This window comes from Melanerpes formicivorus, unplaced genomic scaffold (assembly GCF_026170545.1).
Source record: "Melanerpes formicivorus ecotype bairdi unplaced genomic scaffold, bMelFor1.0.p_v2 SCAF_53, whole genome shotgun sequence".
NCBI lineage: Eukaryota > Metazoa > Chordata > Aves > Piciformes > Picidae > Melanerpes > Melanerpes formicivorus.
Window position 1 is genome coordinate 3,704,406 of NW_027142405.1, and position 20,895 is coordinate 3,725,300.

General features: G+C 42.2%; 2 protein-coding genes across 4 annotated transcripts in view; both read left to right on the forward strand.

Moving 5' to 3' along the window:
- E2F3 (E2F transcription factor 3) overlaps nt 1–9,524 on the forward strand; it is a 48,519-nt gene extending 38,995 nt beyond the window's left edge. For 2 of the 3 annotated variants that reach the window (XM_068160853.1, XM_068160855.1), the window contains exons 4-7: nt 142–300; nt 3,588–3,702; nt 6,431–6,569; nt 7,163–9,524. In XM_068160853.1, the coding sequence (XP_068016954.1) occupies nt 142–300; nt 3,588–3,702; nt 6,431–6,569; nt 7,163–7,428 (679 nt within the window). In that variant the 3' untranslated portion in view covers nt 7,429–9,524. The remainder of the gene's footprint in view (nt 1–141; nt 301–3,587; nt 3,703–6,430; nt 6,570–7,162) is intronic. The other variant, XM_068160854.1, reaches the window with a different exon arrangement.
- A 5,829-nt stretch (nt 9,525–15,353) lies between these two features.
- CDKAL1 (CDK5 regulatory subunit associated protein 1 like 1) overlaps nt 15,354–20,895 on the forward strand; it is a 489,452-nt gene continuing 483,910 nt past the window's right edge. The window contains exons 1-3 of the mRNA XM_068160857.1: nt 15,354–15,421; nt 16,703–16,739; nt 17,808–17,971. Coding sequence (XP_068016958.1) covers nt 17,808–17,971 — 164 coding nt within the window. The 5' untranslated portion in view covers nt 15,354–15,421; nt 16,703–16,739. The remainder of the gene's footprint in view (nt 15,422–16,702; nt 16,740–17,807; nt 17,972–20,895) is intronic.

Below are 20,895 nucleotides of genomic sequence, written 5' to 3' on the forward strand. Positions count from 1 at the left end.
TTTAGCTTGCTATGGGCAGGTTTAGGGGAAGAGGTCTCAGAACTTGAGCTGCAGTGTAAAAGTCTGCCTCTCCCTTTCCTGTAGTATAGGATCAGGTTTTACAAGTGCTGAAAGGAGTATCTTCCTCCTTTGTATCTGCAGGGGCTGCAGTCTGTCAGAGGATGGTGGCATGCTGGCACAGCGTCAAGGCCTCACAAAGGAGGTGACCGAACTGATTCAGGAAGAGAAGAAACTGGATGAGCTAATCCAAAGCTGCACCCTGGACCTCAAGCTGCTAACGGAGGACACAGAGAATCAAAGATATCCTTTTTCCCAAACCCTCAAAAATGGTCAGTCTCTTGCTGTGTCACCTAATACTGGGAAATTCCCTTTATGTAATGTGATACAAAGCACCAGAAATGTCAAGAAGTTGGCTAACAAGTTTTAATGTAGTTCTATATAAAACTTATTTCAGCCATGTGCACCTCTAATACTTCTGGAATGTTAAAAAAAAAAAAGAAGAAAAGGTGTTCTGTGAAGGAGCCTATTCCCATTTGTGTTCACATAGGCTAGAACCAAGAATCTATCCATTAACGAGTGACGATGTCCAGCAACTTGGTGCTTTTGCTCTAGGCTTAAAATAGTCAAACTCCATTTTGATATGTGCAGAAATGACGAATGCATGCAGAGAAAGTCATAGAATCAATAAGGTTGGAAGAGACCTCAAAGATCAAGTCCAACTTGTCACTCAGGACCTAATGACTCCTAGACCATGTCACCAAGTGCCACATCCAAACCCCTCTTAAACTTCTCCAGGGATGGTGACTCCACCTCCCTGGGCAGCACATTCCAATGACTAACGACTCTCTCTGTGAAGAACTTTCTCCTCACCTCGAGCCTAAACCTCCCCTGGTGCAGCTTGAGACTGTGTCCTCTTGCTCTGGTGCTGATTGCCTGGGAGAAGAGACCACACCCCCTCCTGGCTACAACCTCCCTTCAGGTAGTTGTAGACAGCAAGAAGGTCTGCCCTGAGCCTCCTCTTCTCCAGGCTAAACAATCCCAGCTCCCTCAGCCTCTCCTTGTAGGGCTTGTGCTTGAGGCCTCTCCCCATCCTCGTTGCCCTTCTCTGGACATGTTCAAGAGTCCTCCCTAAGGTCACAGTTGTGTGTGTATGAAGTCATCACTTATGTTTTTGGGTGGGTTTTTTTTAAACTTTAAAGTGATGTGCATATGAATTACAGATGCAGTAAGTAAAGTTGGGAGTCAGTCTGAAAACTGCAACAATCTTTCAGATTGCTCTGGTTAGATAATCTACTATGGAATATCATAGATTAAGGTTTAATAAGCTCTCAATGTCTACTTTGAACTGAATTATTTAATGTAATAGCAGTACTTAGCTGCATGAGGTTCCTATGATTTCTGGTAGCTTGGCTGCTAATACCCCTTGTAATTGATCAGTTTCCATTTTAATTAGATTGCCCACCTGTTAGCAACAGAAGACAGCATTTTATTAAATGCTCATGTGAAAACTTTTATTACTTTATATAACGAGTAGTTCCTAAAGAGCATCTAATGAGGTGAACTTATTTCCTATTCTGAAGAGCAGAGAATGGGAGTGTCAATGAAAAGTATGTCAAGTATGTCAATATTGTCTTTTGACGAGCTTTCATGCATGTTTTCAGACATAAGCAAAGATCAAAAGTAGCATAGGGAGTAGGGTCAGCACTGCCTTCGGCTAAGAGCTTGATCCATGAAGGGACTTAAACAGGACAAAACAGAACATTGCAATTCTCTGTTTTTCTAGTGCTGATTCCTGTGGTAGAGGTCCCTGCCCTGCTGTTGTTGGCTCCCCTGGGGACAGGTGATGAGGGATCAGCCTTAGCCTGGTGTTAGCCTCATGCTTTTGGATTTAAGAGAGTGTATTCCCCAAATCCTCCTGTGACTCGAAGTTTACTCATAATACTAGCGATTATTGATTGAGGAAGGAATGCAGAAATATGAACTCTGGGTGTGCCAGTACTGTTTTTCACTTACCTCACTGAAGTCTGACGTGAGATGACCTGCTCAATACTCATAAAGCTGGGAGGCTTCTTCCTTTGTTTAATCACTGAAGATGAAGTCTCTGCTTTTGAAGTTGTTTTGTTGTTGTTTTGGATTTCCCCCTCCCCACTTCTTACTATTGGGTAGTGTATTCTTCATCTCCCTTTTACACAGAACAAAAATGTAACTGATGGCTACCCTGGATGTTTTGGGATATGCTCAGCATGAGCATGGGGAGCCTTTAGCTACAGCAGTGAAGACTGTTGTTTGATTTGAAAACCATGCAATCCTTTCCTTTGTTCATATAGTGCCAGCCACTGTTGCAGTAATGTGTACTCTGCCTTTGCAAAACTTACTAAACATTACTAAATGAGTGATAAAAGCCTTGATAAAAGCCATTTGGGTAGAAGCTGACCTGTTGTTTTGCCTCTTGACCTGTTTGGTCCATATCAGGAGTGAGTTGTGTTGGTGTTTTGAGCTTGGGCAGTCTGTCTTGCTGTACTGCACAGTAGCAGTCTGCAGTTAGCAAGACTGTTCACATTTATGCCTCCAAAAATACAATGACTTCAATTTCTGTGATGTAAATATTGTGCTAGATTCCTCACAGGTGATAAAATTAAAATCCTGGAAGCACTTGAATGCAGCTGTGGCAGTTTCACAATTCTTCTCATGACCAAAAGCACTGTGACACTTAAGTTACACAGATCAGTATGTGAGGCACTGCTGCGCTGGGAGCCACCAAAACACTCCTGTTAATTTGGACAAATTGATGTTGAACATGAGAATACTCACATTCACTCCATGCTTATGCAGAAATAGGTATTCTGCACTGTCAAGTTGTTTGAAGTAGTTGTTTAAACATGTTTAAGGAAAATAATTATGTAATGTGCTAATAGATAAAAAATATGAATGTTGTAGAATCATAGACTCAGTCAGGGTTGGAAGGGACCACAAGGATCATCTAGTTCCAACCCCCCTGCCATGGGCAGGGACACCTCACACTACTAGATCAGGCTGGCCAGAGCCTCATCCAGCCTGGTCTTAAACACCTCCAGGGATGGGGCCTCAACCAATGTTCATACAATTGTTTGTAAACATTTATGCAACATACATATAAAACCTCTCAAATGAAAACTGAACTTAATGTTGCTGATGACTTGAAAAGTATTTCTTTCATTTGTAACATGCATCTGTAAATTCCTTTACCTTTTTTCCTGTGATTTCCAGTTCTCTGCATTTTGATAGCAAGTGTGTAAACCATTTTGCTTTGTACAGACTGAGTAATTTCAGGTGGCTGAGCTTTATCTTATGCTTCTTTGTGTGTGAAGGGGCAGAGACGCTCTCAGCACAGAGAATCCCTTTTGTCACTTAACAGCAGCCCCAGCTGTTGCATCAAAGGGCAGTTCTCACAGTTTCATCGCCGTCACAGCCAGGATAGAGAATAGCAGACTGTGGGCTGACAGCAACAGAACCATGAGAAAATGGAAGGATAATTCAAAGCCTTCTGCCTCTTCTAACAGTGTGAATATATTGTAACCCAGGTTGGAAAATTCCTTAACAGTGCTTACATTAGCTTACGTGACGTATCAAGATATCCGGAAAATTAGTGGCCTTAAAGACCAAACTGTTATAGTTGTGAAAGCTCCTCCAGAAACAAGACTTGAAGTGCCTGACCCAGTGGAGGTAAGGAGAACCTGCTGTTTTCTGCTAGGTTATGTGTTGCATTTCTGTAGGTGAAGTGTCCTGAATCTTGCTGTGGTAACTGGTGCCCAAGTTGGATTATACTGGTCCTATATTCATGTGTCTCACAAATTTCACAGTTAATATACATATATGTACATATATGTATACATACATATATGTGTATTAAAGTTTAGAAGTCCATTTGCACAGGACAGTCAGTATTTTTATCTTTTACCTCAATTTCAGTTTCCCTCTAGTGTAACACACACTACTTACATCTCTTCTCCTTTGCCATACATAAAGAAGAGCTCTTCCTTGACAGTTGAAATTTCCTGTCTGTAACCATGTAGAAATCTTTCTCTTAAGAGATTCAGCTCTTACTTAATTTTTTAGCTTTATGGTTATAGTTATAACATTCATGGTAATTCAGTGCCTTAAACACCTTGATGACTCTTATTACTGATATTGTAGTTTATTGAGGCATATGTTTTCATGCAGGATTTTCTTTTCTGAAGTATTACAGATACTGTAGAAACTTGTGATTTATGCCAAGAATTCTTGCCCTTCCTCATTCCATCATCTTGGGTTCAGTCACTGATTTTACCTATCTCTGTAAAACTTACATTCTGCTAGGGCACTTCTTGTTTGCTATTGTGAAGTTTGTAGGGGATGGGCACTTCCCTTCCTACTTTATTGTAAGTACTTCTATTTCTGAAGCTGTGCTCATGTGTGCCTCTTTGGTTGCTCCTTGCTACTTGGTCTCGGAGTACCAGCTTTTGTATATGACATGTCTGGCTCTCATTCTTTCATCCTAATTTTCTCATCTCAGGTAGATGTTTAGGGTAACAGCTGCTTCCTTTACTTGTGTGGCAACTACAGAGAAAAATACTTCAGGTGGCTTTTCTTTGAGGATATTCTGAAGAAAGTAGCTTTACTTTTCTTCCTTCCTCTCATGAGTTATGAACCACATGGTTCAGCTGCTCCTCGGATTTTATGTCTGGGTGGCAAATGTTTGTTGCTTCAGAATTCCCAGTGGCTATGACAGACTCAAGTACATTGTGTAAACATAAATAATTTGCATGAGCCACTGCTTTAGAAATTCAAGAGGTACACCTCATGTCCTCATTCAAGGAGCAATTAGAGATAGGGCTAGTACCCAAAGTCCTCTGTGTTGTGTTCACACCTGTGCAATTCTTTTTTCCCTAGCCTTTTGGTGAGTTCCCATAGGCCCAGGGCTACCTGCTGCCAGTGGGCAGAAGCAGACTCCATATTTTCTTAACTTGCTTAGGCCCATTATAGTTTCCATCATTTATATATTTACTGTGTTTTGTATTGCCTTTGTCCTTAATTTTGCATTTGAACCTAGGTACAGGCTTCAGAAGAATAAATCATTTTGCTGCAATGAAGAAGGGATTTCTTTTATCAGTATCCATACATATACACTCTTATCAGTGCTTGCTGTCCTGTTTCTTTCCCTTAGATGTTAAGCTTTTTTTTCCCTTTTAATTTAGTGAAATCAGGCAGGCAGAGATGCACACAATCATTAAATTTGCTGCCTAGCCCTCCCTTATGCCCTATGTCCAACTTATTTAATTTTCAGCTTCAGGCAGTGAAGTGCTATTTCTTTCTCTCATTGGCAGCGACATTTCAGTATGTTTTGTTTGCATACCTCAGTCACTCAGTAGTACCTTCTCTGACTCCTCCTCTTCCCATCTCCTTTTTACTAATTATCTATAGCATTGCCCTAATTACTCTTAAATATTTTCTCTGCCCCGGGGAATGCCTGTTGAGTTGTTCTGTGTTTGGTAATGCTGTTTATTATATGACTGTCAGAATGCAAATAATACACAGGAATGCTTTCTCAAAGGGCACAATAAAATGTGTTTGAAACAAGTCTGAAAAGAGGTATATGATGCCTTGATTCATGCTTTTAAAAGCTATTAATGCAATACAGCTGGAGCAGACTTACTTGTAACCACAGCAATTTATTCTTTTTATTCATAACACAAAGAACAACTTTTGCAGATCTTCTGTGTCTATACACATCAGTTTGTTTCATTGCATCAATGCAAACCAGGAAATGTAACTTGTGACAAATTAGGAGTTCCTGTTATTCAGAACCACCATCAATATTGCTGCCCTAGTGGGGCTGAAGGATGCATATAAACAAGTTTGGGTGAAGAGCATGGCATCTGTTTTTGTTTTGTGGGAAAACATTTCAACAGGAAAGCAGGGGAACTTACATACAGCCATTTGGGTTCAGTGCAAGTGCTGAGGGTTTGCAGGAGAGTGGGAAGGACGTATTGGCATCTTTGTAAAGCAGAAACATTTAAACAAATCTCCAGTAATAGTGTTACAAAGAATAATAATTCTTGTGACTTGTAGCCCATAGTTCTGTTCCATCAGAATGCTCCATGTTATTGTGGTTATATGAATGTTACAACTTCCCTTCTTTATACCTCTGTGATTATGATCCAGCACATAAAATGGTAGGCTTCTGAGACAGGTGCACTGCAGACAGTGGGAAGAGCTTTTATGTTATCTAGTCCACAGGATATCTCACATAAGCTTTTCATGTCTTCAGAAAAAAAATGCATGGGGGATTTTAGGTTCTTTCATTTAGTAAAAAACCTATCCAAACACTCACACCCCAGCAGAATTCACTCTGAACTGTCAATATTCTGTTGTGTTCATTCCTTTAACACCTTGCTGATGTTTGCTTTGTTAGCAGAGTGCATTGATACATTTATCTAGTACTCAAGGACCTATTGAAGTTTATCTGTGCCCAGAGGAAAATGATGCCCTCAGTCCAATGAAAACCTATAGCCAAGACCACAATGGAAATATTTCCAAAACCATTTCCAAAGGTAAAACTATTTATTTGTAATACTAATGGCTGTCCTTCATGCTCTCCTCCAATATTTCAGTTTCCACTGTGCCTTTCTGGTTTGTATGGCAGGAAATATGTTTTCTGGTTACACATGCAAATAAACTTTCTGCAATATTGAAGAAACAGCTTTCTTCCTCTTGCATTTTTAAATAGGACAGTAGCAGCAAAGATTCACCTCAAGAAGCAGAACTCTCTGTACATGGTTATATGCAGCAGCACAGTGTCACTGATGACATCTGTTGCCTAGAGAGTTTTGACTACAGCTTTGACTGAAAAATGTGCATCTCTCACTAGACTTATTTCCCCCACCTTGGAGTTGTTTTAAATCTTGCCATTTAAAAAGAAACACAATGTAGTAGTGAAGTCAGTGGTAATAGCAATCTGTATTGTGGTGAAGCTCCTATAACATGTCCAAAATGGGTTAGAAACCACATGCAGGCCGTTTCTTTGCAGCGACGCTTCATGAAAGGTCCTTTTATTTGCAGTGGTTACGCTGCTTGATCTGTCTCTAACATTTCTAACGAAGATTAAATGTGTCATCTTTTATTTTTTTTCCTCTCCCTCTTACAGAAGTGGCTTCTGCAAACTCAGGACAAGGCGACTGCTCAGTAAATATGGCAACAATATCTCCATTGGCTTCTCCAGCCAACCTGCTACAGCAGACTGAGGACCAAATTCCCTCAAACTTTGAAGGACCATTTGTGAATTTGCTGCCTCCTCTGCTTCAGGAAGATTATTTGCTGAGCCTTGGGGATGAAGAAGGCATCAGTGACCTCTTTGATGCTTATGATTTAGAGAAGCTTCCTTCATTGGTGGATGAATTTATATACAGCTGATTCTCTTAAACGCTGTCTATATCTAAGCTATGTTTCTAATGGAATCAAAAAACCTGCTGTCACTCAGTTGTCCCCTACTTACTATGAAATAGCATTATTAAGTAAACTAGGTTCTTGGACAGTGCTGACATTTTCATTAAATACTCCCTAAAATACTATAAACAAGAAGTGAAGGTTTTGACAGTAAGGCCTTCTCCCTGACCTCCAGCGCCTTGTGTCAGCAAGTGCAAGCAGGTGACCGTAAAATGTTTTGTCTTCACACTCCCCCAGTCTCTGCTTACTGTGACAAGTGGGCTTATGGAGAAGGGCTCAATGAACTGGTTCAGTCCTAAATAACAATTTTATAATAGTATTTCAGGTCGTGCCTTCTGCAGAGAATGCATGTCTTTTAAGAGTGTCACAACATGGATTGTACCTGCAGTGAACGTAAATATGAAGTAATGCAACAGTGTGAAATGGGATTCTTCAGCTACTCGTGGGAATGTTTAAATTGCTGTCCTACTGCTCATCTTGAGCTGTGTATATGTCTCATTATGAGGTCGAATACTTGTGTCCTTAAAAAGCTTTTAATAAAAAACCAACCACCCAACACTGTAAATGTAGTATATATTGCAAATATTGAAGAGTATGAAGTTCTGCCACTTCTTGTAGTAGTCAGAGACTTTTAAAACTGCTTGTGTGTGTGTGTGTGTGTGTGAAAGTAGTTTTGTTGGTGTGTGGTTTGGGTTTGGCTTTGTTTTTTTTAAACTAGAACGAAGATGCACAGTTAAATTTTACTGCCCCCAGTGTGCATTAGAACTGGTACATAAATTTTTGTGGTACTAAGTGGGGCTTTGTGTCAAGTGCCTACTAGAGATGCACTGTGGGTTTTTCCCTCTATGGAAAACACTTATGCCAAGCTTTGTTCAATATGTGATATTTATCTCAGTGGGTTGGCTTCCTCTGCTTACAGCTTTTTATAATTCTCTTCGCCAGCAAAAATGGAACTAATTTTTTTTCCAAAGTAGATAACTGTAAGTACCACATCAACTGAATTGCATTTATTTTTTTGAAGATCTTTGGTAGTATAGTATAGTACCAATATTTATTTTTTGAACACGAGAGGAATTCTAAGAAGTCTTAAATGAATTTTTTTGAGTGTAAAATACGTTGCCATGTTCTGGGCTAAATTAATGTAATGTTGATTAGATGATCCCCCCCCCCCCATAATCTTTTTGTTTGCATTACTGGTGTGCTTATCTGACCTACTCAGAAAATTAGGACTATTTGTACTGTAGTAGACTATTCTGTATGCAGGTTTTCTGGTACCATTGAGTTGCTGCTATGAAAGCTCACACACGAAAAGGCAAGAAGTCACAGTACTAAGAAGAGAACTGTATGACTGTGTGAGTTTTGGGATATAACAAAATGTATAAAGGGCAACACAAAGAACTGTTAAACAGTGTTAAGTGTGTGTTTATATGTACAAATGTGTGCATAGATTATTCAGCAGTTGTATTTAAGTTGATGTATGTTCTCGACTCACACTTTAGTTCTCTTGCAGTTTTGTACAATAGAATTAATTTGTAAACACTGCCAGAATATTTTCTAGCTGGTTTGTAATTTTTTTAAGGAGTTTTTTTAGATGTGGATCTGTAAATAAAGTTGTAGTATTTAAAAGTTTTTGGTTTTTTTTTGTCTTGTGGAAGAGGAAGGTAAAAAGTTGTGTGAGCATGAAGATTTGCAAAACTAAAGGGGCACTTTTGTGGGGGAAGAGAAGAGGAAGACTAACACAGACCATCCTATTTTGTACAAATCGAACACTTGTCCCAAGGGGTGTGGGCAAAATACTAATGGAACTTAGCTTTGCATTGTATGCTAGTTTAAAGAAAAACCTCTGTAAAATACTGTGTAAAAAAAAAAAACAAAAAAAAAAAGAGAGAGAGAGAAGGGGGGGGAGGGAACCCAACAACAACAAAGCTTTTATGGTGAGTTTTGTAAATAGACTGATGAAAAGGATGACCTGTTCTCTAGCTGTGATCTTACCACTTTGAATGGATGTAATTTGAATAAATTTTGTATGGTAATGAATCAATAAAAAGGATTTTTAAAAAAAACTTCAGATTTGTATGTTGCTGTTTCAACCCCTTTGTGCTCTTGGTGCCTATCATGCTGCCGCTTGAAACCTACCTGATGTTAGTTTTATTATTAGTGTTCCCTCTCAGCCAATGCCAGATATGCTTTGGTTCCCATTTTGGTTTTTTAAACATTATCATAGTTTCATTCAGGGTTGGAAGGGACCACAAGGATCATCTAGTTCCAACCCCCCTGCCATGGGCAGGGACACCCCACACTAGATCAGCCTGGCCAGAGCCTCATCCAGCCTGGTCTTAAAACACCTCCAGGGACAGGGCCTCAACCACCTCCCTGGACAACCCATTCCAGGGTCTCACCACTCTCATGGTGAAGAACCTCCTCCTCACATCCAGCCTGAATCTCCCCACCTCCAGCTTCATTCCATTCCCCCTAGTCCTATCACTACCTGAGATCCTGAGAAGTCCCTCCCCAGCCTTCCTGTAGGCTCCCTTCAGATACTGTAAGGCCACAATTAGGTCACCTTGGAGCCTTCTCTTCTCCAGACTGAACAGCCCCAACTCTTAGTCTGTCCTCGTAGGAGAGGCATTATACTATCAGTTAAGTGTAGTGTTCTTTTATTGTTTCACTAAAAAAAAAAAAGCAAAGAAACTTAGCTGGTAAGCTACAGCCTGGGACAATACCTTTTTTTTTTTGGTTTTGTTTGGTTTTGGGTTTGTTTTGTTAGGGGTTGTGGATTTGGTTAGTGGTTTTGTTGGTTGGTGGTGGTTGGTTTTTTTTACCCCTCCCCCCATACAAATTATGAACAGACTCCCAATCACTTTCTATGAAGAACTTCTTCCTACCATCCAGCTTAAACTTCCCCTGGCACAGTTTGAGACTGTGACCTCTCGTTCTGGTGCTGGTTGCCTGGGAGAAGAGACCAACCCCCTCCTGGCTACAACCTCCCTTCAGGTAGTTGTAGAGAGCAAGAAGGTCTCCCCTGAGCCTCCTCCAGGCTAAACAATCCCAGCTCCTTCAGCCTCTCCTCATAAGGCTTGTGCTCGAAGCCTCTCCCCAGCCTTGTTGCCCTTCTCTGGACACGTTCAAGTGTCTCCATGTCCTTCTTAAATTGTGGAGCCCAGAACTGGACACAGGACTCAAGGTGCGGCCTAACCAGTGTAGAGTACAGGGACAGAATGACCTCCCTGCTCCTGCTGGCCACACTATTCTTGATGTATGCCAGGATGCAATTGGCTTTCTTGGTCACCTGGGCACACTGCTGGCTCAATTGGGTTATTCTAGCATTAAATGACAGGAGAGCAATTGTTGAGGATCTGTTTAACTTTCTTCCTGGTGATTCTGCAAAAGGTCTCCTACCAGTAGCTTTGAAAGGGACATTTACAAACTTTGCACACACATTTACAAATGTACTCCTTTCTGGTCTTGGTGCTGTGCTTTTCTAGATGCATGGCTATCAATTACTAGAAGGAAAAAAACTATGAGGACAATGAAATCAGGACTATGGATGGTCACTTAAATGTTATACTTCTCAACAAGCCATATGTGTCTTATTTTTCTTGCATACAAGAGTGCTGCAATTGAGCATTTTGTGCACCTGCCCATACTTTCAACTTCTGCACACAGCAGTGCTGGAAGGAAGATAACAGCGAAGATCCTCTGTTCTTCCATACTCCCAGTAAAGAAAAGAGGACTAGAGGACTGTGTATGCTGATCTCCCTTTGAAATAGTCATAACAACAAATGTCCTCTTAATGTTCTATCACAGCTCCCTGGCCTGTTCTCAGGTTCTGTATTCTATGGCTGCCATAATTGTCCATTACTGATGGCTACTGATTGCCAATTTTCACATTATCTCTCATCTTCCTTCTCCTTTCTTAACCTGCTTTGTAAAATCTGGATGTGCTGAGTTGCAGGAGGAAAGCCAGGCTGACGAAATACTTCATTCTGCTCATCTGAGCTAGCACAGTGTACCTCAATACTCAGTGCACAAATACTAGTTTGAGGGAAGTTTTTATTTGGCCCTGATGTTTTTATTTGGCTGCTAGCAGATGGAAAAGGATCCTGACAGATCTGTCAAAACCAGCCTGAATGACAGACAACTGGACGCTCATTTACACAGAAGTGTTTTAAAAAGGGGAGGGGAAGGAAAGAGGTGCTCCTGCCCCTGAGCCTACAGTGGGAACTCATCCACCTACAAATGACAGTCACCACTTTCTATTCTGACTTATATTTGAAAGAGTAAACTACACCACTGACTTGATGTAGACATGGACAGTTTTATTGTAGAAAGGAAGTCTAAAAGATATGCAAGATACCTTCTGCAGCACGGGACAGTGCTACACATGTAGAAGCAGAAAATTTAGCAGTCTATGCCAGCTCTTGCACAATGCACAATTGTTGGCTCCAGCACAATAAGTGATCCAAAAGCCTGTCTAGGAGTCAATGGAGTAAGATTAGCAAAGGCATAAAAAAAAAAGAGTAGAATTCATCTCCTCATTTTGCTTTTCTTGATGAAGCAAGATCTGCCTGGATATTACTCTACACCTATGCAAAGATCAGTGGCATGCTTTGCATTGATTAAGTTTGGGAGTGTCTTTACCCACTCTTTTGTTTCTAAAACTTGACAAAGTGTCACATTTAACAGAAGAAAAAAGGGTTGCTATCACTTCTGAGTGGTACTGGATATTGCTGATAAATGACTAGGCAGATTCCCATAAATTGCAGGAGAATAGTAGAACTCTTTTTTTTTTTGTATGCATCTAACTTAGGACTTCATTTTGTTCCACCCAGAACTGCATGTTAATCATCAAAGAATTCAGTTGTTACATAAAAATTGGGCTCTCACTTCCGTGGCTGTTTTCCCTCCCTAAGGACGTTAGTCAAAACACTCTAAAACAACTAACAGTGTATCATCTTCTAACCATGAGCTAGAATTGAGTCTTATCATTTTATTTTCCTAGTTGTTTTTGTAATTACCTACTCCTACAAAACCTGCAATGACTTAAGATGATAACTCAGCCTGGGGCTGGTTTTCAAGTCTATGACCCCTGAAGCGTAGGAAGACAACTTGGAAAAGATGTATTCTAAAGCTCTTCTTTGGACATTTAAGGAGCTGGAGCATGTATATTATCACTCTATATAAAGCCAGTGCTGGAACTTGTACTGCTGGCTGCTGCCTCTTAAACAAGCAATTTTCCCACATGGATACAGAGAAGGTGTCTTCCTGTCATCAGGACATGGCAGGGAATCACCTGCTTCCCTTGAAACCTGCTGCACTACCAGCAGTTTGTGTGCAGCTTTATTTCTCATTATGAACATGCCAGAAAGCAATCTGGATTTCTGAATCTCAGAAACACTCAAATGTGGCCACAAAATAGGACTGAATAGAAGACTATGCTGGCATGAGAGCTGCTTGATATTATGAATACTTGGCAATAGGACAAAGCAAGGACTCTGCCAGATCATGCTGAAACTGATCAGCAAGGCCTATGTATGTCACTAGGCACAGGACTCATGGGTTACTCCTGCATGGAAGCTGCTCTTGGAGGTCACTGCCTCTGCTTCATGAGTAGTGTTTTGTCAGTCTCAGCCATCTAGAGATTTTTGGGTATGTCCAGCAGGCTATCTGTGCTTTGCTCTTTTAGTCAGCCATAAACCAGCACTGATGTCTGCCCAGTTTTGTTTGACCACAGAGGTAAGGGCTAGTGAATATGAGTGCGGGCCAGTGCAATGCCACGCTGCCACAACAGACAAGTTGAATTCAAGGCCTGCAAGTGAAATTCTTAGAAAACTGAATACAAAGAATTGCTAAGGAAGCAGTTAAAATACTGACCAGGTATTATATGTATCATTAATTGCTGACATACTAAGGACTACTTACACCATAATGAGAATGAGGGTGTCTGAAACAGATTCATGTGAGTACTGACTTTAAAGTGCCTTATTCCACAGATCACTCAGCGATAGAATATGTCTGAAAAGTACTTCCATGCTTAAAGAAAAAATAATTATAAAGGCAAATATATCTTAAACTCAAACAGTTACTCTATCATGAGGCCAGGGGGATATAAATACTGTTCTGTCCTGCCTAGAATGATTTGTTCCTGAAGACTGTTTCTTTCTGTCCCAGTTCTCCTCTTCAAATCTCTCCTGTTACTTTGTTCTCATTCTTATGCCTTTTTTTTTTCTTCCTGTGAACACTGTGAGATAAGGGTGTCAAAAAATAACAACCAGTTTTTAAGAAAAAGGAAAGGGAAGTGATATTCATAGGTAGAAGATGCCAGCTTTGATCTGCTAGCAGACTAACAGGCCTATTCATTCACTTTCCCTCCAGTTCAAGGGAGACTACATATAATAAAATAATAATAATGTTATATAATGTTATATATAATAATATAATAATAATAAAAATAAAATAATGACTCCAAATGCTCTTTCTAAAGAATGTAACTTAATATTAAACACACAATTACAAGAAAGGGTGATTTTTGTACTCCAAGGCAGCTACCTCAAAATAAATGTTAAAGATGCAATATAAATGATGCTTTCAGGGCAACTGTGTACATTAATACCAAAGTAATAATATTATGCCCACTCTCCACAACATTAATCAATAAAGAAACAATACATTTAGCAATTTGTCCACTTAAGAGTCCTAGCTTCATCCACCCAAGTTTAAATAGCCAAACCAATGTCTTCCAAAATATTAACTTGAGAAGTTGCTGCTAGTCCTAAACTGGAGTAAAGTAATACCAGAACCATAAGAATATTAACTATTTTGACCAATGTCTCCCAGATTAAATAGAAACATCGCTACTAGCATTGTGTTTTGAGGAAATTAATGATGAAAAATGAAAAACTGTTATAGCCAAGAGAGGAATAGCATGCCCATCATTCATTTAGACCAGATCCATCAAATTCCATCTGGTTTAACTGGATATGTATTGCTGGACCTAACTTTCAATTGAAGTGAACTTTCAAGGATCTGGAAAACAATCCAAGGACCTGTGGCCCTGGTGCTATGCAGATGCCCCAGCACTGGTATCTTGCATTTCAAACACTGCCACGGCGCACTGCTGGAGATTACGTTTCCAACTCGAGGACTTCACCTTCAAGCCTCCCAAGATCTGCTGTTTCCAGTACAAGGACATTAGCAGCCCGGCAAGTCCACGCCGGGCAGAACGCAGCTCCTATATCTTCACAGCCACACTGCTGGGCCACAGCCCTACAAGGCGACCGGAGCGCCCCGGCTCAAGCAGCAGGATGCCGCCCGGGGACGCTGATGGCATACAGGGTCTCACCCTCTGGTTTCCCGGGGGGGCGCGCGCAGGGAGCCCGCCGCCGTTTTCAACGGTCGCGGAACCGACCGCGGCCTGCCTACCCTCGCGGCTCCGGGCCCCACGGCCGACCGCGCGGCAGCCGGCCCGCCCCGGCCCATTGCTGTTTCTAGGACATGAAGGTAGGTCCGCACCCCGCTGCCCCTCACTTTTCCCCGGAGCGGAAGGAGCCACGCCACTCCCTGGTTTTTGCCCCGCTCCCCGGTGAGGGCCAGGGCGACCCGGGGATAGGGCTCCAATGGCCCCAGTAGCCACCCCAGTTCCCGATTTGCCTTAGCTATTCCCTCCTGTATACAGCAGTCCACCTGCAAAAGACGCGGGAGTGCCGGCCCGGCTGTCAAACCCCTGGGCGTCCTCGTGGGAGGACCAGCAGGTCCAAACTACCGACGGGCCCTCCGCTGCCCCGGTGACACCGCCCCGCCGTGGTCGCGCTCTTTCTCGTGAGACTGTGGCACGGAGCGCAGCGAAGTATTTTGGCTGCTGCCGGCTGCCGTCGCGGCTTTCTGCGCGCGCAGAGCGGGAGGCGCGGCGAGCCGGCCGTGATGGCGGATCCCAGCTGAAGTAGTGGCGCGTCTGACGGAGGTACGTGTCTGGGCTCCTTGTTGAGTTCTCCCCTTCCCTGCTGCCCTCTGCTTTTCGGTCGTGACAGTTGTGGCCCATTTACCCTCTCCCTTGGCCTGCTCTGCCGGTGTCCCGACCGCGCGGTGCTTCTGTTCCCTGTGGCGCCTTTGCTGGGTTCTGCGTTAAAGGTGGGAAGGGGAGCTGACTCTTTTGGCGGGAACCTCCAGGGTGTTGATGGATGAGTTGCTGCCTGGGAGTCGGATGCCGTCAGCAGCATGGATGCTCGGTGATGGTGTCGAGCGTAGACGGGCTCCAGGCCGGGTCAGGTGGCGGTCCGTCGGAGCGCCACGCTGCCGCTCGCCCGCGGGCACGGAACGAGCTTGCCCTGGGGTGAGCCACGCTGGGCCGAAAATGGGTCTTGGATTACTCTACACTGCTAGTCTGTGTAAGCCTGAGGATAAAAGCCTGCGGCTTTACCAGAGACACCTGTCGGCAAACAGAAGAAAGAACAGCTTTTTTCTACCTGGATGAAAATTTTCTTTGTGGAAAGAAACACTCCTGCTATGTGCAAGAAGATCAGTGAGGGATGACCAAAAGCCTGGGGCAAGGGAAGTTTGGCTTCTGTCAAAACATTAAAGGCATTTTTATTCACTAGTGTTCTTTACACCCTCCTCCCCCCCCCCCCCCCCCCCTTTGTTTTTTTTCTTTCAATTCCCAAGAGAAGTATAACTTTCTGAGGTATAACTTGACAGTTTCAGAAGACTACATTAGCTTCTAATTTTACTACCAGTTATTTCAGTCTGTCAGAGTAGCAGGAGGAATCTGTTTGTTTGCTTGTGAAGGAGAGATTTCACGCATGCATATGGATCTACTGCTGATACCAAGTGATGTAGTCTAAAAAAACATTTGGCATGTAATTTAGAAAGAATGCTTGAATGTCTTTGGCTAAAAATTACTCTTAATTTTCCCTCTAATTAAAAAAAAATTAAGCTTCTGATTGAAAACAGAAGTCTGATGGAGGGCTGAAAGAATGTAATTCCATTAGACTGACAAAAAAGACTGAAAGAAGGACAGAATGATTAGTGCCTCTGATCAGGGGGGGACACAGACCATGAGGCTACAGTTCCACCTGGTCAGTCAGTTGGCATGTCTGCTCAGTCTTAATGAAGTCAAACTGAGCAAGAAACATATTTTTGCAAAGGGGGGATAAATGCTTGTTGAACAGTAATATGAATGCATGGTTTTCTGTTTGCTAGTTCTGTTTATTCATGTCATGTGTTTTTTCTCTTTTCTCCTCCCCAGTATTATTACCTGAGAGGATTAAACCTTGCTCAAAAAGGTATGAGTTTTAATTTGGCTGTATTCTTTCTTTTGTGGACCACTGAGATAAACTAAGCTTTATTTGTTTGGCCAGCTGTTTTGCTATATGAAGTTAAAGCCTTGTTTGTTTTATTCTTCACCTTCAGTTAGGAGGGTGTTGTGTTCTCCCTGTAAACTGCGACACGCCCTTGTGTCAGTTCCTTAGTAAGCTGTTGAGGCATACACAAGCCCAAGTTTCCAGTGGTAAATCAAACTTGATTCTAGTTATGAATGACACACAACACAGTGTGGGGCATGTAAATAATTTTTATAGGCTTCTATACCAAATAACATTTTTTTCCCCTTTCCTGAAAACTGATCTGGATCTTGAGATCTGCTAGGAGGTATACATGTGGCAAATATGACTAGATTTTAATCTTCTAGTATATTGTATGAACCAGATGATAACCTAGCTACTTTACTTTAGCTGGGTATAGTTGTTCTATATCTTGTACCTGAAGAATTGTTATTTTGCTATCAGAATTTTAATTTTGCTCCCAGATTTAAGGCCTGTGTAATCAGGAACTCTAGGAATAGTTTGGCTTGCTTTCAAAAGGACTGTGAAGATGTATTGGAAACAGTGTACACCCATTTTCAGCACACAAATAAAAGAGGCAGAGCATCCTCTGAAGCAGGTGCTTGAAAGCTGTATCTTGTTTCTCCTGTGATGTGCATGGAAGCATAGCTATCACACACTGTGAACTCATTATTTTGCTGTGATAGCTGGTGTGGTTAAGAATGCTTCTGTCTGGGATATGTCACGTCTGAAGAGCTGCAGAGTTTTTGAATTAGAAAGTAATAAGGGACAGATTATTAGGAACAAACTGTGTTTGTGTTTGGAATCTCAGGGGAAGAGGGCATCAGGCAGTATCTCTGAATAGTTGATAGTTTTCATATGCTCAGTATCCCTCATATGTCTATTGTAGGTGGATTTGGGAATATATCTGACTTCTCTTTATGACAACATACACAGCAGACACTAGGCACTAGGCCTTGATTTTGTATTCAGCTGTTTGCTAATACCAGTCTTTTCTAATGCCTCTTGAAGATGCCTGCTGCCTGTGATTCTGTGCTTGAAGATATTGAAGATATCGTGTCAGCAGATGATTTGAAACCACACGATCGTCAGTTTGTAAGACAGAGTGTCTTCCCCAAGGTGCGGAAACGCAACTCACACAACGCTCAGACGGATGATGACCCCCCAAGTGACAGGTAAATTCTTCTCGTATCTTGTGTGTGCTCTCAGCTTCTGAAAAGTTAGAAATACACATTATCTCATAAGATAAAATCTCAATACAAGATAAAAATGATCAAAGTAGTGTTTATAAAATGTGGTGATACCGAATCGCAGGAACCTTCAGGTTGGAAAAGACCCTCAGGATCACCGAGTCCAACCAGTAACCCTACTCTACAAGGTTCACCCCTAAACCATATCCCCAAGCACCACATCCAAGTGCCCCTTGAGCTCATCCAAGGTTGGTGACTCAGCCCAGCTCTCCAGTCTGTCCATGTCTTGCTGAATGGCTGCACAGTCTTCAGGTGTATCAGCCAAACCTCCCAGTTTGGTGTTGTCAGCAAACTTGCTGAGCAGATGCTCTGTCCACTCATCAGTGTCATTGATGAAGATGTTGAACAAGACTGGACCCAGCACTGATCCCTGGGGGACTCCACTAGTTAGAGGTCTCCAGCTGGACTTGACACCATTGACCACCATTCTTTGTACTCCATTGTGTAACCAGTTCCTAAACCATCTCACTGTTTGTTCTATCCCACACCTCCTGATCTTGCTCACAGCGTCAGAAACCTTGCTATGGTCAAAGTAGACTACAGGTCTCCCTGCATCCCTCATCTGTGCCGTTCGTAAACCCATGCTGGCTGCTCTCCTGGTTGTCTTGTATATGCTGTGTGATGGTGTTCCAGATGACCTGCTCCATAACCTTCCCTGGCACCAGGGTCAGACTGACAGGCCTGTAGATCATCCTTCCAGGCATTCCTGTAGATGGGTGTCACATTAGCTAGTCTCCAGCCAACTGGGACCTCCCCAGTTAGCCAGGAGTCTTGATAAATAATGGTGAGTGGCCCCATTCTCTTGTCTCCCGTTCTTTGGATATTGGTTAGCATTGGTAAGATCTCATCTTAGTCTTCTCTTCTCCAGGCTAAACATTCCCAACTCTCTCAGCCTCCCCTCATAGGAGGAGTGCTTTAATAACCTCCATGGCCATTTGTTGCACCGTCTCCAGTACATCCACATCTCGCTTATGGAAGCATCTCATATGAGCCCAGGGACTTACATCTGTCTAGTTGCCTGAAGTATCCCCTGATCTGATCCTCTTCCATCAAGGGTACATCTTGCTAGTTTCAGTCTTTTCACCTGGTTTCTGGAACCTGGGATTTCCTGTGCTTTTTGTGTGTGCATCCTGTGAGTGATAGAGTGAAGCTTCTTTTGAACCTATGGTTTTATTTCAGGGGCAACAGTATGCAATAGCTACTGAATGCATCTGTGTTTTTCCTTCTTGAGATTTCCGTAGGAACAGAACCAACTTTCTGCTGCAGTGGAATTGATTAAAGCATAGGTGAACTCCATTATTGATCCTTCTTTCTACTGCAGTTCAGAGATGGATTTTTGTGGTTTGTTTCCCCCCTCCCCTCTTTAGTTTCAGCAAATTTGAGTTTTCATTGGTGTTCAAAGGAGGTTTTACAAACATAACAAAGCACCCTTATGTCAAGCCCCACAATGGTACTTTGATCCTATTCTGCTAGGAGTGTATGGACACCTGAACTTGTGGTGGTCTGTAGATACTTCTCACTAGCACTCCATTCTCCTAAGTATTCAGGTAATATATGTTACCTAAAAGGCTGTATTTTAGTGTTTTTGACCCAAGAAAGCAAACTAACTTACGCTGTTTAGACAGCAGAGTGTCTAAATACATTGTACTGCTCAATATGCTTTGCATATCTACTTAATGATCACTAATCTTCACTGAGCTAATCAAGGGGTTGTGTCTTTAGCACGTGGCGGATAAAAAACCTCACATAAGGACAAGACAAATGGCTGTGTTCAGGATCTGTGTTGTTCTTGTGCTGACATCTTTAGCTCATTGGCGCAGTTATCCCAGGACTTCCAGTGAGAGCTGCTTGCAGAATTTTTTGTTGGTTGTTAAACCACTGGATGTGCTAGTTCTGTGGTGCACATCTGCTGTGCCTCTGCTGTAGCCCAGAAAGCATGGATGTGGGCTTTCAGATATTAGTGTGCTGGTGGCAGGCTCAAGTTAAGAATTTGTAAAGGTGGCTTCAGTGGAGGGAGTGGCAACCAATAGGTGCCAAACGGTGACCTAATTTCAGTTCAGTCACTTGAAAGTCACAAAATGATACCATTTTCAGAAAGTTAGGGTTTCTTATCCTCCATCTTTTGTACCTTCTCTATTCTGAACCTCATTCTTGCCACTTGGAGTGATTGACCCTGGCCAAGAACTAGGCAGCCACTCCACCACTTGCTCCCTCCTCCTCCCAGTGGGGTAGGGGAGAGAATTGGAAGACCAAAAGCAATAGAACTGGTGAGTTGAGGTGAAGAGAGTTTAAGTGAAGGAGAATAAGGAAAAACCTCTAATGATACAAAAGCAATCACTTGTCACTTCCCACAAACAGGTTGATGTCTAATCAGTCTCAAAGCAATGGCTAGCTTGGAAAGACCAAACCCTCATTTTTTCTTACTGAGCATGACATCATCTGGCATGGTCACTTTAGGTCAGTTGTTCTGTCCACGCTCCCTTTGAGCTTGTTGTCCATCTCCAGTCTGCTTGTGGTAGGAGTGGAGCACATGGACACAGAAGGTTTTGGTGCTGTGCAAGCACTGCTCCAACAACAGCTGAAGCACAGGTGTATTAGCAACACTGTTCTAGTGACAAACACCAAGGGCACCATATGGGGTGCTGTGGAGACAGTTAACTCTATCCTGGCTGGCCCTAATACCCACTGCACTAAGATCAAATGATTATGATGTTTTGTCTCCAACTGTTCTGGAATTTTACTGTTTGTGTTGCTTATTTTATATTTAGGGAATTTCAGTGAATTGAGTCTGTGGACTTATAGAGGAAGCTTGCATATCTTCTAACTTGCTGTTTTCAATAATTTTTACT